A 26771-nucleotide genomic window follows, 5' to 3' on the forward strand; every position below is an offset into this window, starting at 1 on the left:
GTTAATTGCTGATTTATCTGTCCACAGAGACAGAACAGCATCGTTGGTGTGGGACCCTTGGATCTCTACACCTTTAACTACCAGTGGTAGGTAGTGTTTGGTGGACTCTGACTGCTCCAGCTCACAGAGGAGGCTGTCTTGTTGGGTCAGAGTTTGGACCACTGGGTGGGTCTCTTTGGTTTCACATGATGTCAGAGGAGTACTCACCGGGTTCGTGTCCTCGGCTGAGGAGTCCTTTGCGCCTTCCGCGGTACCTGCTGTTGGGCAGTCTGTGTTACACTCCGGAGGCGTATCTATTGGCAGTGGTTTGCTCACTTTTGTCCACATCGTTTGATCACCATAATCTATAATCGCGTCGAAGCGATTTATAAAATCCTGGCCAACCAAAAATGGGAATGAGTCAACACGAGACACGTGTACCGGGTGGTACAGTGTCATTTTGCCAACCCGCATGTGAACCATTGCTATAGCTGTCAGGGTTGTTCTCTTCTCTGAGAGACCCTGCATTTCTATAGCACAATCAGAGAGAGGTATTATCCTGTTAACACCGGCAGCGGCTGTCCTCAGCTCCTCGAACAGTTTAGCTGACATAATTGTTATGTCTGCCCCACCGTCCAGAAGTGCTTCATGTGTGAGGACACCTTCGAGTGTCACTGACAGGTACGCCTTTTTGGCGGCCCCCTTTCTGATAAAGTTACACAGAAACCTCTTGGGTTTTTTCTGACGCTTCTTCACGCGTTCAGCCTTGTCTGTGTAATCTTGGTTTGTCTGAACCGTCAGCACAGCAGTAGCTGTTTCTGATTGTTCAGTGGAGATCAACCATCCTAGCATAGTGTTTTTTGGGATCAGCACCTCATCCATGCCTGTGTTACACACAGCAATAGATGTGGTCCTGGAGTCAAGACTCACTTGGTTCGTGGCTTCCACGGACAGTCCCAAGTTGAAAAATGCAGGAGAGGGTTGAAAATATGCCTGTTTATGGCTAATAGCTTGTCCAGCTATGATGTGGATTCGCAAGCTGAACACTCAGAACCTGATTTTCATGATAATGAACTAGGCATTCCAGCTCTGGGAGGACTCCCAGATAACCTGGTACCGAGTCAAGAAACTGGGCCAGTATGGTTAACAAAACCAACACAGGCCATAGCTCTTTTCTCAAACAATGACGTCGACCAAGGACCTCAAACCTATGGTGTCTTACCCATAGACAGGTCCGACGACTCAGAAAAGGATTCGTTGGAGCTCCCCAAGGAGCAAGAACCCTCATCAGTCTCATCACAGATTGAACAGGTGGTCGCTCAAGCCGACGCTCTGACATCTGATGAAGAAAGAGACAAACTTCGCCAAGTTCTTTTAAAATATGAAAAGTCATTTTCAACTGACCCAGACATCATCCAACTTCAGAAGTTGGATGATCCTGCAATTAAATCGACGATACTGTATCTGACTGACCCAGACAAATACACCGTATCGAAAGGTAAACTGGATTCCAATCCAGACCCTAAAGTCCTCTTTCAGCTGCGCAAACAGTTAAAACTACTCAAGGACAGCCTAACTTTAGCTCATGGAGCGACGTCCTCACCCGTGTTCGCGGTCTCCCATGACCGAAGGGGGGTGACGCCAGTTAGGATAATGCTACCAGACGCGATAACGTGAGCAAATCTGACATCCAGAGTGAGTGGCGCACCGAAACGTCGTTTTCTAGTTGCTTAATCACTGCTTTTGTCAATGTTGAAACGTTGTTTTACTGGTTGCTTAGTCACTGTTTTTGTCGATGTTGAGACATCGTTTAATTGGTTTTTGGTATTGTTTCTGAACACCCCAAGCAAGAATGAATTTTGTGTGTAGTTAAGTTAGAGACTAAGAGGCCTTTAACCATGCCAACATGCAGTTCATTCGTTAAAATGCCATCTTTGCGGAGTCAATGTAGATTAATGCTACCTTAAGTACCATAATCTACATTGATCTCACAACGCGTAAGCCGAACCTACTCGAACAATTCTATTCGGGGGGATAGATAATTCTTTTTGATGAGTCTCGCCATAGACTTTCAAAAACATTTATGGGGAAACCAAACACCCAATCTCAAGTCGTTCGTCTAAAAGACAACAGACAATTGAACCAAACTATATTTTACAATGTAAAGCTAACTTAAACCAAGTTAGAAATGGAAAAATAGTTTGGAACACTCTTCTATAGGTATAAATCCCTATAGTTACCCTATTCAGCATGTTCCACCCCTTAACTGGTAGCTGTAGCTGTTCCCAATCATAATAGCTTACACACCAGGTGCATATAGTTTAAGGCCTTATGTAAAATCCCCTTCATAAGCCCACCTTAAACCACATAATTGCATGACACATTGAACCAGAACGGCACAGACTGGACGTCGCCCAGAGACGACCGTCGCTGGAGGAGACCTGCAATCCTGACGTTGGTCTCCACACTTCATCCAGTGGCCGCATCTTCAGTTCAATCCAAGGGAACCCCTCTGTATGCTGATCAATCAACACCTCCAATCGTTGTGGATTTACCGTTGTTGATTATATGACTTTTTCCAATGGATTACAGACTCTGTTTCCAAGGGGGTTAAAGCATTGCTACAATGGAATTACCAACAACATTATGGAATTATCATCAACACAATGGAATTACCAAAAACATTGTGGATTACATCCTTTGACTTTTGTTTTCCTTGCTGGATTACTTTTGACTTTTGTTTTCCTTGCTGGATTACATCAAGCTCAAGGACATTCGAAGGCGTAAGTTCATGTTGGAATTCATCCCCATGGACAGGCGATGATTTCCAAAGGGGGGACTGTAGTGAACTAGGCCTGAGGACCTTATGGGACAGAAACTGTCATTTCATTTATTTGAATCCAGAAATACAGGTTGACCCATCCTGAGACTTTCTTTCTTGAATTAATCAAGTAAAAGAAGACTACTTTCTATTATCATTACCATTTTACAAATGTTTTGATAATCAAATTGTGTTAGTTCAAACAATGTTTAAATGTTGAAGTGAACTACTCATTTTTAAATCAACTGTGAAACAGTAATAACGATTTTTAAGCCTCATTCAAAGTGAAATCAAGTTGGAATATGTTACAGAGTAATGATTCAATTTCTTGATCGTCTGTTTGAAATGAGCAAGTGGTGTAAGTTGGTCAAAGTTCAAGTTTCGGTCAACTGCAAGTTTACTGAAAAAGAAATGTCATGTTTAACTTTTACAGCAAGGTACTAGAGAAGTGACTCCACGAAGTCTGAGTTCTTCATAACAATCTTCTGTCTGTTCTTAAACAATCTTAATCTTTTTCCTTGACTTTTCATAACACCTTACATCACAAAACACACCTCTTTTTTGGTCCATCGACCAATCAGAAACTCCCAAATGAACCGGAAATAGAGCTCTTTAAATGTTGGTACTTCCTAGTTCAACCCAGTTGGAATCGGGTGGAGAGTTTGCAGCTCCAGTCGTTTGGGAGAACAGAAGTCCAGCCATGATTCAAAGCTCTTCCGAGTATTGGGATTATGACATCTTCCACCTCTGAGTGGAACTCTGACGGACCCCACTCATGTGAAGTCCACTCGTGAGGTGAACTGTTGTTGACGAAGTTCCGCCACCACTCCGGACGGTTCTCTGCCATCCTACGGAGACGCTGGACCGGTAGCGTAACTGGAGCTCCGCTTTCACTGATTCATCGTCAGAGAGGTAATGAGTCGAGTTGACTACCGAGCGTACCGAGGAAAGCTGGGTCGAATGGAGGGTGTCGTTCTGTCCAACACTTTTCACTCACACGCACACCATCTCCCTCCCTCTAAACTTCAATCTTTAAACTCTTCTATCTGCTAAGAAATTAATCCAGATATTTTTAGAAATGTCTGAAGCAAAGTTTTTCAACCACCGCCGTGTGGTTAAGGTCTGTTGTACTGCTGGAAGTGAGAAAACAATCGCCGTATTGTTTACTTCCTGTAAAACTGATTAATAAGCTGTCGTTATTTTCAATTTTTGCCAATTAATGTAAATGTGTGATGTGTTAAACTTGATTCTGTTAATAAATGACCCACTGTCGTTGGTGAGTCAAAGATAATTAACGTCTCACGTCACATTTCATTAAATTCAGATGCACGTCATTATACAGTCCAGAAAAATGAAAGAATCCGTTTAATTATGAATATATATCAGTATATGTTCATTCTACAACACATTTTACAAAGTAGCTACATATTGTGCAGGTATAAAGATACATTTGTATATATTTTTGTGTACATTTGTTTTTTAAACTATTTCACTAACTTTTACTTTTTTTATTCAATATTTTACTAACAGAATAGTCAAATAGCAACCTGTTTTTTGTGTGAATTGCTATGTCAGTCAAATGTTCAATTTTGGAATAAAGGGGTGGAAATTAAAACGTTGTGGGGGTTTTTTGCCGATTCATCGATTCATCAAAAAAATAATCGGCCGATGAATCGATTATTGAAATAATCGATAGTTGCAGCCCTACCCAGGTCCAACCGGGGATTGAACCCAGGGCCTTCTTGCTGTGAGGCAACAGTGCTAACCACTGAGCCCGACCGTTGTGCTGCGGGCCCGTTTCAGAAGGGCCAAACCTTTCATCCAATTCACTGTGGCTAACCTGTGAAGAGGGAGCAGCCAAACAAACAAACAACTTTAAACACAGACAACAAAATTCTGTGTTTTCTGAAACAACTGATGATTTCTTTCCTGTAAGCAGATATTTCTGTTTAATGCACTTTTATTCTTGTTAATGTTCATATTATTCTTGTTTCTGTTTCAAATCACTGTATTTAATCCGGACAGTGTGCAATTACAACAATGTAAAAACATTTAATGCATTCTTAATGCTAAATTTTATTCTTGGTATTGTTTTAGCTGTAACTGTGACATTTGTGTTAAAATAATTAACTTTCTTGATGACTTTTTCCAGTATTTTTTTTCTGTAAGACTTTTTCTGGAGCAGGAAGATTCTTTTATCAGTAGCGACATTTACTCCTTGGAAAAACTGAAATGACTGTAGTGTTTGCAAGTGTTAGTACAGTTGCTTCAGTGGCCAAATGAGACAACCAGTTTGTCCCTTAAAGTCACTAAGGACTGGTTGTAAAGACTGGCCAATCAGAAAACAAAAAAATCACTACTGCAAACCAGGAACACCTTTCTCAGCAAACTGCGTTGCCTCTTTCAGCAGGATAATAATCCCGGCCAATGAAAAAAGGGTTCAAGTTTAGTTGGAAGACTGACGTGTACAATCAAGCATTTGTGCGATGTGCTGACACTGTGGTGCCAGATTTCACTGCAGGTTTTCAGGTGTTAGCGTCCCGCACTCCACAAGCCAGGACTCTTTGATGGCAAAAATAGACCTACTCAAAATAAATGGGTGCTCCTAAAGTTCCACCGAATCAGTATTTATTTATGGTGTTTTTAACATAATATACTAATTAAATTAATTTATTTAAGAAGTAACCATTTAGTATACTCGATACTTTCCCATGTATATTATTAACCTCTTCCCTCCATAACAGGTGCGATTCAAGACAAAATGCACCAGGTGTTCTTGCTTGTTTGATTCAAGTAGCAGTCACCTCAGCACCCTGGGGTGAAGTAAATTACAACACAAGTAAATTAAAACCACTTAATAAAGACAAACAAATCAGGTCAAACTAATCCAATTTTAAAAAACTATTATATTTCAATCAGATTAAATTTAATAAAATCAACTCTTTATAAATTGTTAAAAGCCAAAGAAACTGTAGGTTTTAGAAGAGCTTTAAAAGCAGTACTGAAGAGGCCGAAGGGTCAGCTCGTACCACAGTTTAGGAGCTGCTGCAACAAAAGCTCAATCCCCTGAGATTCAGTCTGGTTTTAGGGACATTGAGGTGCAGCTGGTCAGCTGATCTGACAGAAGACTGGTTTGTAGGGATGTAGCAGTTTACAAAGGTAGGGTGGGGCAGGCCATTCAGATATTTAAAAACTAAATCTTTAAAAATCTATACTAAAATGCACATGCAGCCAGTGGAGTATAAAACAGAGGAGCTGCGCCAGTTAAAAGCCACGCTGCAACATTTTGTACCCTCTGCAGTCGAGCGATGGAGGAGCCACTAACCCCCAGATAAACTGTCCAGATGACCTGACTGAAAAATGTTGGATTTTATACCTGGATTATTGAGCATGGACTTTGTTGTCCCCAGATAAAGTGTTTCAGTAATCCAGGCAGGAGGTGACAAAGACATTGTTACTGTCTTAAAGTGTTTTTTAAGACAGATGAGGTTTTATTTTGGCTGTCTCAAATGATAAAAACTTCAAATATCATATTAGGAATCTGCACGGTGGAAACCCGCCTGCCGTCTACTGTGTTCACCCAGTCCCCCTCCCCTCCCTGTTTTCAGATTTTTTTTTTTTACTTTATTTAAATAGGTAGTCTGATCAATGAATCAATCAATCTCTTGGGTGGGTGGAGGGGATGTCCTTTTTACTCTATAAGAGTACGGTACTTTACTGGTAGGCCTGTCGCGATGAACAATAAATCAATTAATCGCATGATAAAAGAAAATTATCGACCTCGTTTTCATTTATCGTCTTTATCGTTTCTTCATGTCTCTGTCTTTCTACTGAAGACACTGGATGACAAAAAACTCAACTCCGGTGCTCTTCACTGACTCCTCCCTTTCTCCTTAAAATCCATTTTAACCGTCCAAAATGGCGTTTTTGGATCGTTAAAAGCAGCAAAGCTGAGAAGCTAAGCTACGAGCTAAGCTAACAGGCCCGACCTCGGGGAAAAAACCTCTGTCTTGTCTAAGATCCAAAATTCATGGTTGAAACCCGTGCCTTTGTGTAAAGTTTTCTCTGCAAAAAGAAGCTGCAAACTTGTTTACTAATTTCTTATTAAAAGCTATGTGTGAAAAACGCTATGCTAAAAAGCTCAAACCACACCGACTGTCCGCCATTTTGAGAACAGAAGAGAGACAGCCCATGTCACGTCAAGAGGCCTCCCTCCCATTTTTCTTAAAGAGACATGCTGCTCCCTCACTATCCATCCTTCGGTTCAGTCTTATACTGCCATCCGGTGGTCAAAAAAGGGTACTACATGCAAAACAACAAACATTTCTTCTTAAGTTTGACAATAATTACTAATTATTGTCAAATTTCAAACAATATTATCGTTCAGCACAATAATTTCTGAGACAATTAACGCCCAGCAAAATTTGTTAATGCGACAGGTCTATTTATTGGTCATTTGCCATTGACTTCCGGTCACATGGACACAGAGTGGGCATATGGGTAAAGTAGCTGTTTTACTGTTGTCTTTTCAGTGATTAGTCTGTTCATCATTGCCTATGTAGTGTGGTTTTTTTTTTTAATTATGTGTCAATCCATTCAGTAGCATATTGTAACCATGAGTGAGATTGGTACTTGTCATGAATAGCTGTGGTGTTAACAGTCTGTCTCACGAAGACCCTCTCGCAAGAAGGGTGTGTCTTAGAGCGCCCAAGTGTGTCCAAGTAAAAATATTTTTGACGACATGAAGCTTGTTAGCCTGTCAAAATAAAATACAAAAAAAAAAGTTTTTTAATCCTTAAATTATGTGACGAAGCTACCGGTAAATGTTTTTGGCGGCAGGACGCTTGTTAGGCCATTAAAATAAATGCCTACATAAATAAATAAATAGATTACGGTAAATTTTATTATTGTTAAATACATAAATTAGCCACGGCATTGTACTGTATAAGCCGCAGTGTCCAAAACGTGTGAAAAAGTAGCGGCTTATACACCAGAAATTATGGTATTCATTAAAACATGTTTAAGATTGATTGAGGAAATAAGAAGTATACTTTGTACCAACCTGCATGTTCTGTATGGCTGGATCCTCCTCTTCTTCAGACACAGCTTTCTGTGAGGACTTCCCTTGTATCACTGAGTCAGACGCGGCGTGGACCACTTTACTCTGGCACTGAGGATTATCCCGACCCTCCTCATCGTCACTGGACAAAACAACTGAAATGCAAATATTAAAGAAAATAGTTCAAAAAGTGAATACCGGTATTTATTTTAATCATATATTACTTTGTTTTTCTGTCAGTTAGGTCCAAACAAGAACAAAGATGAACTTACTGGACCTTGGATTTTAAAAATACAGAAAGCTCTGAAGCAACTTAAGGTCGATTATCTAAGAAGCACCAAACAAATACCATAAGTTTGAGAAACAAAAAAAAATGTATCTAAAATTATATTAAAAGAACATAAATGTTATATCTATCCATCTATGAGTAAAAAAAAAAAAAAATACTATTAATTGTTCTGCTAACGTAATATTTACGGACTAAAGTACCAGTAAACCAAAATAATCCAATTACCGTACTAACTATACAGCAATTCCAATTATTATACCATAATTAATTATTATCTATAATTAATTAACAAAACTAAAACCAGCTGCCAATGTTGTATTGCATTTAAAAAAAATGTTTGTAAGCTCAATCATCCAGGTAGATAACAACAAAAAGGTTAAATCATGTGGACTGGTCCAGATGACATGATTTAACCTTTTTTTGTTGTCATATCACATATTGTATTTTTCGGACTATAAGGCGCACCGGATTATAAGGCGCAATATGAACGGGGCTGTTTTCATCCATAAGGTGTTTTTAGTGAAACAAGTTCATTTTGGCAGATTTTTGAGCACCATGTACCACATAAAATCGGTTTGAGGTCAGTAAGCTCAAAAGGCACACCAGATTATAAGTACTGTCGGTTTTTGAGAAAATTAAAGGACTTCAAGTGCGCCTTATAGTCACAGCAGTTAATTAAATAATTTAAATGGTTATTTGGAAATGCAAGTAACAGCAATAACTGTAGCGCTGTCAGCAGGAATATCCTAATATTTCTCTCAGAAAATGTGTGTAATGATAAACTTAGTGCGATGTAAAAAAAATAAAATAAAATTGTGATTTAAGACTTGCTATGAAATACTTCTTGTTTTAGGATGACCATTATCCACTTTGGTTTTTGCTCTGCTCAGACTCTCATCAGATCAACTCAGGTCAGGGGTACAAAGAGCTAATCTGAACAATCATTAAAATGTACTGCATGTCAGTTGCACAATATTTTAAATATAGTACTTATTGATAGAAAATATCTAGTTTAAAGCTCTACTGAGAATGAAGCAAAGACACTAGCTGGCAAAAACTACCTGCCTAAATATGATGAGAAACCCTGTTACGCCCATAAATCACAGGCAGCATATAATTTCAGAAAATGTCTTGTAATAGAGATGTTAGTGGGTGTCAATGTGATCTGTCTGAATGTCTACACCAAAGGTTTCTTTGCAGAATTTCATTGTCTACACAAGCTTGTCTTCTGATGCACCTTGCTGTCATTATATACAAGGATCAGGTGACGCTTTAACACAAGCTGCAAATTATATACACGCGTCTGAACGTGGTAACTTTGTCGATGAATAAAAGAGGATAATAAAGCTAACAGATTCTGGAGATAATCAGCAGTGTGTTGGTGTACTTACTGGGTTCAGTGGGACTGGTCTGAGATGTACTTTCATGTCTGGAAGATAAACTTTGTTCATTGTTTTTAATTATGTCTTCAGCTTCCAAATTACAGGGTGTGACTGGAACCCAGTCTTCCGTCCCGTCATCTCCACCAACTGTAAACTGTACAATGCAGTGGTCGACATTCTCCAGATCCACATGTTTTTCATGTTCCTCCTGGTTAGCAGGTGTAGGGACCTGTTCTCCAGCTTTTGTATCTTCTCCCGACAGGCGGAGCACATTCTCACGGAGACATTTTGGGCTGCTTGTTCCATTGCAGCGGGAGCCAGAGTTCTTCCTTTTTCGCTTCAATCGAGACACAAATGTGCCGGTTTTAGTAAATGTTATTACTTTTAGAAAATAATACGGAATAAGTTTGTAATTAAGTTTAAATTCAATAATAAAGAACATTTATATAGACAGTAATGTTTTGGATGCAGAATAAAACTGACATAATATGCTCCAATCCTCATGTCAACTAGAATGAGACCATTTGACGCCCAACAGCCTTTCATACTTTAGGTTTTAAAACTGGTACCCACCGAACTTGTTGGTGCTTCTTTTACAGGAGTTGTCGACTGGTCCTTGATGCTCTCTGAGGCAAACTCGTCACAGCTTGTTGCGTCTTCAGTGGACTTTGCGTTTACACCATCTGTTTGGAATCAATAAAAATAATGAAAGCATGCATATTGTCCTCGGCCTTGCATGCCAAACATTTAAACCAAGCCCTCAGAGCATGTATTGGGGATGACTCTCAGCTATTAACAACAAATTCTAGATTATTATCTGTCAAACTGGCTGAATTACAGGCTTTTTGTGATTGCTAGGTTGATTAACGTAATTTTCACTGTATAAGTTGCAGTTTTTTTGCATAAATTAGCATGCCTGCAACTTATACAGCAAAGCAACATATTCATGTGTTTTTCCCATATTTATAACCAATTTTTGTCTGAGATCTGAAGATTTCATTCATTCTGACATGGAAAATATTGAACACTATCATTTTCAGCCACTTGAGGGCCCCTGACTATATGGCAAACCAAGCGTCTCATTAATAGGTAAAAGTGGCTATTAATGAGACACTTGGCTTGCCATACAAAGAGCCACCTTTGTCTTGCTCCGGAACTCCTGGAGCAAACGTCAAATCAGCAGCGCCGCCCAGGCGAAATGCAGCTGATTTTTTTTTTCTTTTTTGACAAAAAAAAAAAAAAGAAATGCAGCTGATTTGACAATCAAAGTGCATTTAATTCACCCGAGATACATCTTTGATATTCAAGCAAACACATCATTGTTTTTAGGTGGTTATCTTGTTAAATTTTGAAGAAATGCACAGCGAGTTCTCCCGTGCACGCTCCCACAGCTGCAAATCGGCTTTTGAAATGCAGCTGATTTGACCGTCAAAAGTGCATTTATTAAGGAAAAGTTAGACTGAGACACACCTTTACTATAATTTTGAGCAAACAAATAATTGTTTTTAAGTGTTAATCTTGTTAAATTCTTGTTAAAGTCCTCCCGTGCACGGTCTAGTGACCGCCATTTGGCAGCCAATCGATTTTTGGCACACCAGCCCATATTTCTGGATCAGCGGTGACACATAATAGATGCGACGTATGCGGCTAAGCGACATACTTATGCTTTTTTCCACTTTATTACACGTATTTGGACTGATGCTACTTATACGGCGGTGTGACTTTACGGCGGCAAGTACGATAGCAGTGGCGGCTAGGGATGCATCGATCCACTTTTTCCACTTCCGATACTGAATTCTGTTCAACAAACTCAGCGTGCTCTTTAGGGTGAAATCTCTTCTCATCCCCCTTAACAACTCTCTGCTATCCCCCTCGCCTCAGGTCAAGAGTCTTGGTGTCATCCTCGACACCACTCTCTCCTTCACTTCACACATCAACAACGTCACTCGGTCTGCCTATTTCCATCTCAGAAATATTAACCGTCTCCGCCCTTCTCTCACACCCCGCTCCACAGCCATCCTTGTTCACAGTCTTGTGACTTCTCGGATTGACTACTGCAACTCCCTACTTTATGGCCTCCCCAACAAATCTCTCCAGAAGCTACAATTGGTCCAGAACTCAGCTGCCCGTGTCATCACTCAAACCTCCTCTTATAACCACATCACTCCAGTCCTGCAGCAGCTCCACTGGCTCCCGGTTAAATCACGTGTCGTCTTCAAAATTCTTCTTCTCACTTTTAAAGTTATCCACAACCTTGCCCCTCCGTACCTATCTGACCTCCTACATATCTCCATCCCCTCTCGCTCTCTCAGATCCTCCTCTTCACTACACCTCCATGTACCCTCTGCCCGCCTCTCCTCCATGGGGAGCAGGGCCTTCACCTGCTCTGCCCCTCATCTCTGAAACTCTCTACCCCCTGACTTAAGAAACACCACGTCTCTTTCTATATTCAAGACTGCTCTGAAAACACATCTCTTTAGACTCACTTATCCTTAATTTTGCTGTATGTATTTTATATTCTGTATGTATTTTATATTCTGTATGTATTTTATATTTCAGTTTATTCCTGTTGATCTTTGCACAGTGCTTGTTGTTTGTTTTAACACAATCTTTCTGATATGTTTCTTACTGTAAAGTGTCCTTGGGTGTCCTGAAAGGCGCTTTTTAAATAAAATTATTATTATTATTATCTCTGGAGATGCTTGATTAAGTTGGTAGTGTTATAACTGGAAGTTTTAGTGACACCCCCTGGAACTGTTGCTGTGCACGTATTGCACGTAGCTGTCGAATGTGTTGGCTGAGGTAGTGTGAAATAGTTCCAGATGGCTGATCCTTTCGCTCGCTCCATTTTGAAAATAATCTGTGCGGTGAGTTCGCTAGCACGTGACGTCACTCAGAGCACAAAGCATTAGAATTAGAGTGAACAGATCTGCCCAGTCATGGATTGGTCACATTGTCAACGATACCCGATCCAAACGTTTTCCCAATATCGGGCCCGATACAGATATTGGTATTGAATCTGTGCACCTCTAGTGGCGGCCATAATGAATGGCGTTGACTCTAAAAAGTATTCATTCAGTTGTGAATGTACATCTAATAGTTACTTTCTGAACCTAACCTAAAATCTATCAAGTGATTCGTGGGATGTTTTTCTAGCACAGCAGAGAAACAAACACACAAAAGCACACACACACACACGCAAAAACAATATTGCACTTTTGCCTTGGGCAGCCGGCAATAATTATCAATGAATGTGTAAATCTTGTGTTAAAAAAGAAAAAACAATATACTAAGTGGCATTAAAAACACTTTAATAAAAAATAGAAAAAAATCAAGGGAGATGAGTAATTAGGGCGATGCTTTTTTAAATTGATTTATAAATAGTTCATTGAAGAGAAAATTTTCTAAAAATCCGTCGACAAACAACAAAAGCCAAACTCACCTCTAACTTTAGCAGACTCCTCTTCTTTACTGTCTTGGCCAGTTACCACCTCTTTAATATCTTTGTTTTCTTCTTTGTTGCTCTCCTCCGACTGTTGTGATCTTCTTTTGATTCTTGCTCTAAAGATTTAAAAATGTCAAAGATCATCTCATGAACTAAAACCTATTTCAACTACAACCTTGAGCTCATATCACACCTTAAGTTTAATAAAAACTGAGATAATTCCAGCTTAAGCTAGAGTGACTGAAAGTATATTTTGTGGTTATTTTTGTTCACATTTGATCAAAAGAAAACTATTATTTTTTTATATAAATGGTTCAGTTCCAAGTTATTAACAATACAAAAGTCAAAGCTTTTTACTTTATCAGGTCCAGTAAACATGTAAGGAAAAATATGGACTGAATCCCTTAAATGAACTTTACTGAGGTTAAATTCAGACTAAAAAAAGTTAATGTTCTCTATAAAGTAACATTTGGCTTCAAGCATATAAATCATGTGGAAAGGTCTGGAATAATCCTTTGTTGTGTATACTTTGCTTCCGAGGAGCCGAGCTTTAAAAAAGAAACATTTTAAAGAGATCTTAATCAACAGCTTTTTGAAGCTTTTTCTCTTATTTTCTGTTCAGCACCTGACCATTTGCAAAGCATGTTGTGTGTAGTTTTTTTTGTCAAGCCATTGAAATATTCAGACACAAAAATGCTCCTGATCTCAAGAAATGAACAAGTATTGTGTTTACTAGGGTCGATAATAGACATGGAATCTGTATCGGACGATATTAGCAATAAAGTTAAACATTGGACATCGGCCAGTCCAATTAAATAACTCACCGATATAAAAGGCTTCTGTTTTAAGTTTATTTTTAATTTAAGAAACTGTCCAGTATTCTTTTATCATTCAACCTTTATTTAGACAAGTTAATCCCATTGAGCCTCAAGGACTCATTGACAAGAGAGACCTGATTTCAACAAAGAATGATGACAACATGATGACAACATGATGACAACAACAGTATATCTATTAAAGCACTACTACTTATGTACTTTTCACTTGTCACTTGTGAACAGGTTGAGTTTAGATGTGTGAACATTTACAAATCTGCACTGTTCGAGTGTTGTCATTGTGTTAGAGAGAGTGAATGTCATGAATAAATTTGACATTAAACATAATCCAATTTGAAGTGTTACATCGTTTTCAGACGCTTTTTGGCATCTGCATTTGGTAGCAGGTCCAACTGACAAAGACTATGCAGAATCATGTAGTATTTTAATTCCACAGCAGAGAAAACTGTGTAGTCTCTGTAAGAATGTCTAGGGAAAAAAATATTGGTATTGGTTGTCAGCCAAATAAATTTTAACATATTGGCTAAAAATCCAATATTGTGCTTTCCTACTGTCCACAGATAAAATGTTGGGGAAAAAATGTTTAATTCTTTGAATACTTTTTTTTTAAATTAGGAGCCTGTCACATACCAAATATTGTTCTATTTCTTTAGATGAATCTATAAATATATTAAAAATAACATAGTTTAATACTTGAAAAAGTATTTTAGTGCGAACAAATTAATTTATAGAGTTGTTAGCTGAAAATGTGACACAGTAGATGCATGAACTCTGCATCTCTCAGGTCTTTGCTAGATTTTCAAGTTCAAGTCTATTTATTGTCATTTTCACCACATGTGGTACATGAGGTGGAACGAAATGATGTACTCAGGGTCCCAGTTACACCCAACAATAGCAAAAATATAAAGTGTAAAAAGAAACAGTATACAAGGATCTAAGCTACACACCAAGATGAACACTGATCTTATATCAATTCCTAAAGCCTTCAAATTTATAAAAAAAATGTTTTCCTACCTTTGAGGGGAGATGGGGGTGGTATTTTGGTTGCTTTTAGGAGTTAAACATTTGCTTTTATCATTATTATTCAATTCCTTCTGACAGGACCGATTGTTTCTGCAGGTCCGAGGCTCCTCTCTGTCATCGCCACTTTCCTTTTGTGTGCTTGTCAGCTGTCCTCTGGTGTGAACGCCACCTCTCATTTTTACTCTCTCTATATAATTCTTGCCATGTTCTGTCTTTAAGACGTCTGTCAAGATGAGAAGTGGCTTCTTCCTAAGGGATAAAAAAGAAAACTGTTTATTTACAACTTTCCTAGAGCTGCATTTTCTCTGTAATAGTGTGGCTTGTTTTAAGACAAGTGTGTACACCAAATGATAAACATGGGGGGGCTGAGTGCTGCAGATAAGCCGCATGTATTGTCATGATAAGCTCAACATTCGAGTCATAAGGCTTAGACTGAGTATTTCCTTCAAGTGAAACAACTTGGAGAAGAAAAATTCTTACTGAGCAGCAGACAAAAGGTACGACTGAAAAAAGAAGCATAACTGGAATACCCTATTTTCTCACAAAGTACTAGAACTGCTTAATTAATGAGCTACTTGAATAAAAATATTAAAAACTGCGAGTTGTGCAAATAATCTTGTGTAAGCTTTGGGGAAGGACCTAAATCTATAAACTGTTTCAGCTGCATGGAGTTGCTTAAAAGGCTTTCAGCCTGAAAACAGCAAAGGTCGTGCTGCACCCTGAAACTCAATGGGCTGTGCAGCCTCCATGCCACACGTTGATGCTGGAGCTTATATACACATTATATACACATTATGTACACATTATGTGCACATTATGTACACATGTGTACTATGTGCTCCGCACAGAAATGATTTTGCTGTTTGCTGTGCTCCTTGACAGTTAAATAGAAGCAAGCACGAGTATCCAATTTTGCTGAAATTACTAATTAGAAACTAACTCTAACTAATGGGCAAAAGGCTCAGTAGGTGTTTCAGTGTCACATAAAACCATCACATTTCAGTTGATCTCGCTCAACTTCCCATGAAGATTCAATAAAGAATTGCTTTGAATTAAAACTGAATATGTGGATTCATAAATCATGTATGGGACAGCCTTCAAAATGAAATGTTCTGTAAAAAGTATATTCCTGATCTCTGTTGGTGCCTGCCTGCCTACCTGGTCATTTCCAGCGTGATGAAAGTTGCATGGCTATGGTCAAACCTCGTGGATCCATTTTTATGACGGGAATTACGGGATTTGTATTTGCAGCCTGCAAATGTCGTCCAGGAAACCTTTTCAAAATAGAAAGGGGGAGGGTATAAGTTATAAGAATATACCCGAGTGTTGTAAACAGTAAATAAAGACAAACAGATCAAGTATTTGCTGTACCTGTCCTTCTAACTTTCCACACTCCGATGAAAGGCAATTCACTGGGATTTTAAGTGGGTTTTCCATCTAAAATACACAGAACGATTAGTTAATAAACTGGTTTTAAATGTTTTACAACCAACATAAAAAAAAATGTTATCTACTTCACAAAAATGCAGCAACATTAAGAGCAATTACACAAAATATCTGGTGATATTTTTTAATTGAGAAGTTTCTGGTGACCGCTGTTGATGAGCAATCTTGCATCTAAGCAGATATTACTTCATCTAATTACCTGATTAAAAAGTAGCAGTTAATGTCCCTTGAAACCCTTCTAATCAATAAATGTCATGTGTGCTACCATTAAGAAGACTGGAGCAGATTTTAAAGACAGCTATCAAACAGAAATACTAACTCTGCCTGATTAGCTCTTTATGGAATAAAATGCATTACTGGTTTCAAGCTGTTGCTAGAACACAAAGATTTATTTTATTTTTTCCTCAATTCTATTTACTGCCATTAAAATTACCTAACCTAATCAAATAAATTATCTGCAGATAAACTGATACAAACCTAAATCTCTACTAGAAAATAACTTTCACAAAAGCAATTCTAATGTTTTTGGTTAAGTCAGACTTTCCTCTTTATCCTGTATGTGTTCAAAATCGGTTGTGCATGTATTTAAGTTTCTTAGCACATTTCTCTTATTTCTTGAAGCTTTAAAATTGGTGATAATGTGAGCAATTAGGAATAAATATGTCTGCCATCTTCCTGGGAAGTCATCAGGAAATCAATCAATGAACAGACGGAGACAAATTAAATAAATTCTAAACTCAAATAAAGTTCAGAGTCTTAGTTATTTTTTGTGATAACTAAAAATTCCTGCTTTCAGCACCACATAGCCAGATGATCTGTTAATATTGCTTCATAAAACAGCTCTATTCCAGTGATCAACACATTCTTAAACCACAGTATATCATTTTATAATGCTTAAAATATTTAGTTCAATAAAACATACCATGTGATCCTTGTCAACGGTAAATGGAAGAGTCAGGGCTTTTTTTTGCTCCATCATGGTTGACGTTGTCATGAGACACAGCAAGAACACTGAAAGAAACATAATAAATAAATTGTTAACAAGACTGTTTCTGTGACACACAAAGCAAAATATTTTAAAAAATAACAACAATTTATCTTTTTATTCAGACTGAACTAGGTAAGGAAACTGAAAGTTAAATGGGGTTTCTTTTTCAGAAACAGATCCTGTCTAACCCTGAATGCTAGGAAACACCTTGTATCTGTGACTTTCCTTCCCTCCATTGATTACGCTGATATTATTTACATGAACGCTCCTACAAGAACCCTGCAGATGTTGGATGCTGTCTATCATGGTGCACTAAGATTCATAACTGGCTGTAACTACCGTACCCAGCACTGCACTCTGTATTCACTGGTTAACTGGTCATCATTAAATTCACACAGACTCTCTCACTGGTACATTTTCATCTTTAAATCACTTCTTGGTCTGCTGCCTTCATCTCCTCCTACATGTCTCTGCGTGAGTGCAGCTACAGCGTGCACTCTCAGGACGTTATTACCTGCAGTGTTCCCTCAGTGAGGACTGAAATAGGCAAAAGGGCCTTCTCCTACTCCGCTCCTGTTTCCTGGAATATCTTACAAAAAGATCTGAAGCTCTTGACCTTGACCTCTCCAAGTGTCTTTAAACATCTGTTAAGTTCCTGGCAAAAACCAACGCAGACATGTTCCTGTTTTTAGTTTTCTACATCGCTTTACAACCTAGCTGTTTTTGTTTAGTTTTTTAATACCATTTTCATTTGTTCTTTTCAATTTGTATGCTTTATTTTATGATCGTGTATTGTTATCTTTGTTGTCTATTGTTGTCATCATTCTTTGTTAAAATCAGGTCTCTCTTGGAAATGAGTCCACCGAGGCTCAATGGGACTAACCTGTATAAATAAAGGTTGAATGAATGAACTGGTTTGATCAAACATGTAAAATACTAATCTTGACTTTCAGCTCAAGAATAAAACTCAAGTCATTTTCATTATCATTATAACTATATTAAAAATACAGTGTGGTTAAACTGTGTGGCTCATGTCTTAAGTGGGTGAAAATATAGATTATTTTTATTTTCAATTTGATGACCTAATAGAGCAAAGGGCAACTGACATCTATGCTTTAAAAAGTGGTCAGTACTCCTGTTAAAAAATGTTTTAACCTAACCTAAAACCTCCTGATGCACACTCAATAATCCAGGTAGATAAATCTAATAAGGTTAAGTCAGGTCTTCTGAGCGGTTTCTTCTTGTTGAAACGATTCGTCTTTTATGCAAAAAGACTTTTTCAGTCTGAGGAGCTGCAACAAACTTGGTTTTATAAATGGCACCTTCTCATAGATTAATGGTGCTCAGGTGGTTTCTGTAGTCCACCCTCTCCCCGGGCACCTGCTCAAACTCCTAACCTAAAACGTGTTGGTGGTTTTTTCTTGATTTTGTTAAACTCATAAACATAAAAACTTTACAATTTCTCTTCAGAATGACGCGAGAAGGCATGTGTGTCTGTAGAAGAAAGCTGATGCAAATTCTGCTTCCCTAAAGTAACAAATTAACTGATGATAAAATGCCAACTCATGCAGTACTGTAATAACTGACTGACCTCTTTGGATTAACCTGATTTTTTTTTTTTTTTTTTTTTTACCAGATAAATGTCTGAGTATAATATATGATGTGTATTTATCACTTCTTTGGTGGTCAAGTCCTACTAAGCAAGTCAATCTCTGTACGAGTTTTGAACTCCATCATGATTCACGTGCACATTAAACTCACTCCCCTCTCAGAGATTCATTGGAGTCTTTGTTAGCCTGGCTCAGGTAAGACATTTTTTATTTACAATGTCCTGGATGACTGAGAATCCACACCAGCATTTATTTTCAAAGAATGACCACAAATTTGGCTTTTGATAAGCCTGTAAATTTATGAAAAACGAAACATGTAGGGTAAAGTGGTTTTAGTAGTAAATTCAGTAACACTAGTAATGTTTCTTTTGTCAGAGAAGCTGATGTTTCACAGCAGAAAGCCTGTGTCGCTCGCTTCATAATAAAAACAAGACACCTGTGTTAAAGTTCTACGCACACCCTGACAGCCACAATAAATTATACTTGTCAGATAATGTCCAGACAAACACAAAATAAAAAAATCTAATTATGCTAACACTAGCCGACAAAAGCTAACAGCGGTAATGCTACATCAGTTCCGCCATGCTAATTATAGCAGTGATTAAACTTACCTGAGGTCAGAGACGCCTTTAATATGGTTACACTGCATCTGTAAAATTAGGAATACAGTTTTTACACGAAGAGTTTGAGCACGCACCTTGCTAGTAAAGACGGTAGACCGTGATTCCCACCTGCGACTCAGTCTACACTTAGCCGCTTCTATTTTGCTCGGCAACTTCCGGTGGAAAGCGGATGTTGATTCAACAAAATAATCCGAGAAAAACAAAACGCATCGTTCGTTAGTTCCTGAGCAGGTTCAATGTGAATAAACGAGTAATTACATTCTTAGGGTTTCTGTAAAGCTAGATTGTTTGAGATTTATACCTTATTCTTCAGGCAAGTTAAAAGAAAACTGTACTCTTAACACATTTAAGTCTTGTATGTGGTGGAGCGAAATTATGTACACAGGGTCCCAGTACCATCCAACAATAAAATGTATAAGAAAAACAGTAATAAGATTTAAGAAAAACATCAACTAAAAATACACTAAGCACTAATAACATAAAAACATTACGTCAAACAGCAGCACGAACATGAGCATGAGTCTGTGTGAGCAGATGAGCATGCATGAACACCTCAACATGAAACAGATCAGCAGCAACATGAAACAGATCAGCAGCAACATGATGCGATTTTTTTCCACAGTGATTATTCTGGTTAGAGATTCATGAGTCTAACAGCCTCAGGGTAGAAGCTGTTCCTCAGTCTAGTGGTTCTACACTTAATGCTCTTCAACCTCCTTCCTGAGGGGAGCGGGGCAAAAAGTGTGTGTGCTGGGTGAGTGGAGTCCTTCATGATGCAGGTGGCCCTCTTCCTGCATCTGGAGGCGTAAATGGCTGTGATGGTGGGGAGGCTGAATCCAACAGACTTCTGTGCAGCCTTCACCACTCTCTGCAAAGCTTTTCTTTCTGCAGCTGTGCAGCCTCCATGCCACACAGGATGCTCTCCACTGCACACCTATAGAAGGAGGTGAGGACTGAGCTTCCCAGTCCAGCTTGTCTCAGCTGCCTGAGGAAGTAGAGTCTCTGATGAGCTTTCTTGATCAGGCTGGTAGTGTTGTTGCTCCAGCTGAGGTTGTCATTCATGTGTACACCCACTTGTAGCTGGAGACCACTTCCACTGCAGATCCTCTTATGTTCAGGGGGGTGTAGGTGTGTTTGTTCCTTCTGAAGTCCACGATCATCTCCTTTGTCCTCTTCATATTGATGTGAAGGTTATTCTCTTTGCACCTGGTTTTAACAGAGTGATGACAACAGTAGACAATAACAGACAATCATAAAGGATGCACACAAATTGAGAATAAGTGAAAATAAAATGGTATTTAAAAAAGAGACATTAAGCATAGGATTTCTTTGTGATTTTGTAGTAAGATTTGAAAAGATTTATTGTACCTAACTGTACTCAAAATGCCTCTAACTAATGTCCATTAAAACAAATGTTGGGTCTCAAAAGTACATCATAAAATCTAAGAAAGTTACTGTAAGTCTGGTTCTCTGGACAGATGCAAAAAGTAAAAAATTGTTGAAACGTTTCGTCTTTCATCCAAAGGACTTTATCAGTCTGAGGAGCTGTAATAAGCTCAGTCTTATAAATAGCACCTTCTCATAGTGGATCAACCAGTTTGTTGATCATCTGTCAACAACATGTGTGTGTAGTATCATGTGAACAGCTAGTTTTGAATGTCAACAACAAACTGGTTGATCCATTATGAGAAGGTACTATTTATAAGATTGAGCTTATTACAGCTCCTCAGACTAACAAAGTCTTTTGGATTAAAGACGAAACGTTTCAACATTTTTTTATTTTTTTTTGTACTTTTTGCATCCGTCCAGAGGACCTGACTTAACTTTGTCAGATTTTTCTAACTGGATTATTGAACATGCATCAGAAGATATCATCCATTCATTTTTTACTTGTTTCTTCCTTTTTGGGTCACGGGGGCTCACTGGTGCCCATGACAAGCTATCATTGTGCAAGAGGCAGGGTACACCCTGGAGAGGTCTCCAGTCCATCACAGGGACACAGACACAAACGAGACAAACAACCATTCACTCACTCACACCTAGGGACAATTTAGTTACCAATCAGCCTAGCCTGCATGTTTTTGGTCTATGGGAGGAAACTGGAGTACCCAGAGAAAACCCAGGTATGCACAGAGAACATGCAAACTCCACCCAGATGCATTTGTTGAATCTAATCCAAACACCATGATGGTACTGCAGAGCTGACTTAAGTCTTGCGTTTGCACCGTTTAAAATTTAACCTCAAATTAGATTTTGTGTTCGGTGAGCAGAATGTACACACAAACCACATGTGGCATTTCAAATAATGCCTCCTTTACAAAGCTATTTTTTAGTTACCATCTTTGTGGTAATGTCAGCTTCTGCTATTACAGTGAAACTATCATAATGATGCAAGGTTCACACCAATCTTTTTGTAGAAGAGCATGCTTTTGAAGAGCTTTATTTGCACATTTCTTTTGGAAATAAAATTCAGATCAAATTAAAATTTGTGTTTAAACAATGCAAACATAGTGAGAAATTCAAATTTCTTACAAATGTAACCAAGTGATATACAAATAACTGCTTACGTAATATTTTTTTAAAATACAAAAATCCATTACAATGTTTACCTTTTGGCATATTGTATAAACCTTAACAAAAACAATTTTATAGTTGACGTAACAACAGAAACATCAGGCCAACTTAGCCTCTGGGCACAAAGGTTGGTAAGTCGGCCTTCAAACGCTGCAGTACATGAAATTAGGTCTTTCACAGGAAACATACCGACTGCTTTAGTTTTAATTCAACTTGTTTTCTGCAATGTCAGTTTGCTGTGAAAGACAAAAAAAATTTAAAAAATTTTGGTGGTCATCCTGGACTAGACACTGGTCACTGTATACAACTTTAATACAGGAAAATGTTGGAATTAGTTTATTTGCATTGTTTTACTTTTAATAAAACCATTTAAATTCCGTGATTATGTATAGTAAACTGCAAATTGTTTTCTCTATACTTTAAATATCAATAACAAATCAATTTTTGCACTTGAGTTCACTACAGTGCCAGTATCTAGCCAGATCTTTAACGTCAGGATCCGCATGGCTGCACATCGAGCTGGGAGGTCATCCCCGAGGCTGCTGCTCCGTCCATGCCTTCTTCAGGTCCTGGGTTCAGGGCAGCAGTTGAGGAAGATCCCATCGACCTTTTCTCCTCCTTTTTTAGAGCTACAAGATAAAAACACATGTAAAGTTACGACACAGGTATGATACAATCTTGTAAATTTTAAATTGAAGAACTTTAAAACAAGATGTGTTGTGCTTGTCTTTACCTTTTGAACTACATGGTGTCAGGACAGGCTTTTCTTCTCGCTCTCCGCCAGAAGCAGCAGCCTGGATCTTCCTGACCACGTAGCTGCAAGCTAAAGCAAAACACAAAAAAGGTCAAATAAACTGTGCATTAGTGTAAAAATGACAGGATTGTTAAGTATAAAAAAACTGTAGGATAGTTATTTGTCTTTATTTTCATAAGAACTTTGCTTTCATTACAGAAAAACTATGTATAAAATTTGAAGTATTAACTGTTAAACAGGTATAAATGTCTCCCTAATTTAGATCTTGTTAATTTCCCCTACACCAGATCTAACATGTGAACTTGAACAGCTGATCCTTGTTCTTAGTCAACATCAAATTCAAACTTAGATTTTACACACTTCTAAAATGAACAGCGAAAACACAAACATGGCATCTCAAGCATAAATATGAGCAGAGAACTTTAACTTATACAAACTAAACATGAAGTTTATAATAAACTGACAGTTCTGATTTGGATGAAACTACTTCCTGTTCTCGAGAAGGTTGTCACGAGCGCAGCTACTGAACGGACAAGATTTATCACTTTAAATTTCTCTCATCAGACTTATAGTCGAATTTAGGAGGAACAACAGATTTATATATATATATATATATGTGTGTGTCCCGAGTAATGGGTTGGCGCTTTTGGTGCTTGAAATTAAATACGAGTTTATCTCGTAGGACGAGCGTGGTCGTATAATTATTTTATTATTACACGACAGAAAAAGACAAGTCCTACCTTTAATTATCAGTCACACCATTGGTTTGTTGTGTTTCACGCTGTTTTTCTTGTAATCTTTTCCGTCGCAGTTCTCAAGCTACTTCTTCTTTCTTCCTGGCTGCCTTCCTGAATCATATAAATATCGGACATGCAAAAAAACACTAACCAATCCCAGGCGGCAAAACACATTGAAGGCGGGACTTAAGCGGTAAACTACAATCTGATTGGCTAAAAGGTTGGCACGACGAGTGACACAATAGATGGTAACAGGCAAAGAGATTGTTGTTATAAGGAAAGTCATCTAAGGATGACTTTGCAAAAAAAAAAAGTCATTAAATATATCGATTTAAACAGCGTTTATTTTATTTTTTTTACGCTGTGCTATTATTTTCTCAGTGAATGCCTAATTATTTGTATATGAAAGGTGTCATACTTTCCAGGTTTTAATTTAAGAAACTAAATTACAATGCTTTTTTTTGTATGAATCTATTATTGAAGCTTTGTAAAAGTAGTTTCTCTGGAGAATCTCTGGAGAAGTTTGTGTTAGGCACATTCTGTTAGAATGAGAGCACATCAGGTAGATCCACAAATCATTTTTAATCATTCATCGTAATTTACAGAGCTTACTTTACACTTTATTCAATCTTAATGACAAAACATTATAATCAAGCTTCACGTAATCCAACAAGTATTTATCTGCATTTGAAGTACAGCAAAAACAAAAAACAACCTGGACACAATCTTTTCACAATAAGAGTACAGCAGTTACTCAACCATTTGTATATTCTATATATAAAGATAGATTTAATTTAACTTAAAACTTTTTCACATAACGAAACAAGCGCAAACCAGACAAACATTCTTTCATAATATTAGAATACATTTGCTTTTTTACAACAACAAAAAATACAGTTGCAATCGCCAGTGGAAATAAAGTTAGTGAGGAGTTAAAAGCTGGAAGGAATGATGTGAGCTGACGAGTTGAAGAGAGGAAGTTCAGCGTTTGAATCTAGAGGATAATATTGCTAAAGATCACTAATGTCATGCTGATATCATTTTGTTCACCATTAAACCTTGATGTTGAATGTCAGCACTGTAAACAAAAAGGTGACTCAGCATCGTGCTTTTCCTCCCATCAAACCAGCGCTTTTGTTTCACTACACAAGACCACACCCACAACACAAACATTCATGGAGTTCCAACGGGGACGGCAGGGGTGCTGATGTTAGGACTTAGTCCATCCTGATCTTCTGATTGGTCATCCTGTAGATGATGCTGTCATATCCAGGGTCCATGTTCCACAAGTTGTAAGAGATGACGATGACAGCGAGGGCCAGGGCGATCATCAGCCACAGCACGATGTTAAAGATCACGGCGTATTGAAAGTTGTACTTGTAGGCCAGGTTGTAAGGACTGCCTGGGTTACTCTGAAAACATTCGACAACCATCAAAACAAGAACATGCACAACTAAAAAGGTTTAAACTACTTTTTTTTTTCAATTAATTTATGAAACTAAATTAGTTACAAGTTACATAGTATACCTTATAAGAACATAAATGGGAAAAGTGGTGAAATATAGCATTTCATTATGGCAGCCATGTTCTTTTTATTACACTAACAGATGTGAATTAGTGCAAAGTAAAGAAATAAAACTCTTGTCTGTGTACTATGGTGCTGTTCATAGGTCTGTCATGATAACATTTTGCTGGGCGATTGTCTCAGAAATTATTGCGATAAATGATAATATTGTTTAAAATTTGACTATAATTAGTAATTACTGTCAAATTTAAGAATGTTGTTGAATTTGTTTGGGGTGTTGTACCCTTTTTTGACCACCGGATGGCAGTATAAGACAAAACTGAAGGACAGATAGTGAGGGAGCGAGCAGCTCGGTGTGATTTGAGTTCTTTAGCATAGCATTTTTCACACAAAGCTTTTAATACATTTTTAAAAATCATTAAACAAGTTCTCAGCTTCTTTTTGCAGAGAAAAAACTTTTTAGACGAAGGCACAGGTTTCAACCGTGAATTTTGGAGCTTCGACAAGACGGGAGGTTTTTTTTCCCCCTCCCGAGGTAAGCCTGTTAGCTTAGCTGCTTTTTTGGGGGGGTGGGCACAAGATGATGTAGGGGCAGGGCAGCTGACTCGGGACCCGAAGGTCCTGGGCTCGATCCCTGGTCATTGCACATCTCGTGGTGTCTCTGTGCAGGACACCCAATCCCAAATTGCTCCCCAGGCGCTTAGCCACTGCCCCACCTGGGTGTATCCCAGGTGCGATAGGTTAAATGCAGAGAGCCAATCTTTGTATGGGAACATACAATGATGACAACACATATCACTTTAATTATTTATTATTAATATTATTAACAATCCAAAAACGTGATTTTGGATGGTTAAAGGAAGAGCACCGGAGTTGAGCCTTTTGTCATCCAGTGTCTTCAGTAGAAAGAGAGGGACACGAAGAAACGATAAAGCCGATAAATGAGATCGATAATTTTCATTTATCGTAAGATTAATTCATTTATTGTTTATTGCAACAGCTGTTCAACCATCAGTATTAGCAAATACTGTATCCAATAAGTACAGATCACTGTTGCCCTTATCTCTCTATTAGACTGGATGTTTACAAAAACAAGCGTAAGTAATAAAAGGATGTTTGTTTCTTTTCTCGTCCACGTGTTTCCTGTTTGGATTAATCTAAATGATTACTTATAATTGAGCCGTCTACAAATTGCCAACAGTCTCTGAACTGCATATTCATACTGATAATGAGAAATCTCATCAGCAATAAAAGTTGCTTGTGCATTGCCTGAAAAACAAAGGTTGAGTTGTTTATGAGCCATCGAAAGGTCAGAGAGACTGTAGAGGTCTCTAAATGCATGTGCATGGCAGAAGTTTTAATTAGATTTCACCAAAATACACTCTGGCTCCATCACTGTGCTTGTGGAGTGTAACCAATTAACATACCAAATATAAAAACAGCATTCAATAAATTTATATCATATAGGAGGCACCCAGAACACACTTCTCAAAAAACAAACAAAAGAAGACAATGATCTTTTTTTGATTTGTTTAAACTAGGAGTATGAAATTTAACAACAAGTTTTTTTCTTTTTTTTTGGGGGGGGGGGGGGGATTTGGTATGTTAATTGGTTACACTCCACAAGCACAGTGCGGCTGGGGGGAGGTGTATGGGTAAGAGGTGGCGGCGGGGAGTGAA

The 26771-nt window shown here is 38.1% G+C and overlaps 2 protein-coding genes and 1 long non-coding RNA gene across 3 annotated transcripts in view; all 3 read right to left on the reverse strand.

Annotated features, from left to right (window-relative positions):
* Window positions 1-17259, reverse strand: part of senp7 (SUMO specific peptidase 7) — a 57362-nt gene extending 40103 nt beyond the window's left edge. The window contains exons 1-8 of the mRNA XM_037686576.1: window positions 17203-17259; window positions 16206-16271; window positions 15993-16108; window positions 14826-15083; window positions 12973-13091; window positions 10104-10213; window positions 9540-9867; window positions 7863-8014 (exon numbers count right to left, since the gene is read on the reverse strand). Of these exons, the coding sequence (XP_037542504.1) occupies window positions 7863-8014; window positions 9540-9867; window positions 10104-10213; window positions 12973-13091; window positions 14826-15083; window positions 15993-16108; window positions 16206-16271; window positions 17203-17259 (1206 nt within the window). The remainder of the gene's footprint in view (window positions 1-7862; window positions 8015-9539; window positions 9868-10103; window positions 10214-12972; window positions 13092-14825; window positions 15084-15992; window positions 16109-16205; window positions 16272-17202) is intronic.
* Window positions 17260-21995: 4736 nt separating this feature from the next.
* LOC119419269 lies at window positions 21996-23697 on the reverse strand. Its single transcript, XR_005187249.1, has 3 exons — window positions 23570-23697; window positions 22809-22898; window positions 21996-22704 (listed from the first exon to the last, which is right to left on the reverse strand). It is a non-coding gene; the product is annotated as an uncharacterized LOC119419269 (long non-coding RNA).
* Window positions 23698-24424: 727 nt separating this feature from the next.
* The window catches only part of atp6ap2 (ATPase H+ transporting accessory protein 2), a 6185-nt gene continuing 3838 nt past the window's right edge, over window positions 24425-26771 (reverse strand). The window contains exon 9 of the mRNA XM_037686577.1: window positions 24425-24978. Coding sequence (XP_037542505.1) covers window positions 24784-24978 — 195 coding nt within the window. The 3' untranslated portion in view covers window positions 24425-24783. The remainder of the gene's footprint in view (window positions 24979-26771) is intronic.

Source organism: Nematolebias whitei, chromosome 13 (genome assembly GCF_014905685.2).
Source record: "Nematolebias whitei isolate Nwh7 chromosome 13, NemWhi1, whole genome shotgun sequence".
Taxonomy (NCBI): Eukaryota; Metazoa; Chordata; class Actinopteri; order Cyprinodontiformes; family Rivulidae; genus Nematolebias; species Nematolebias whitei.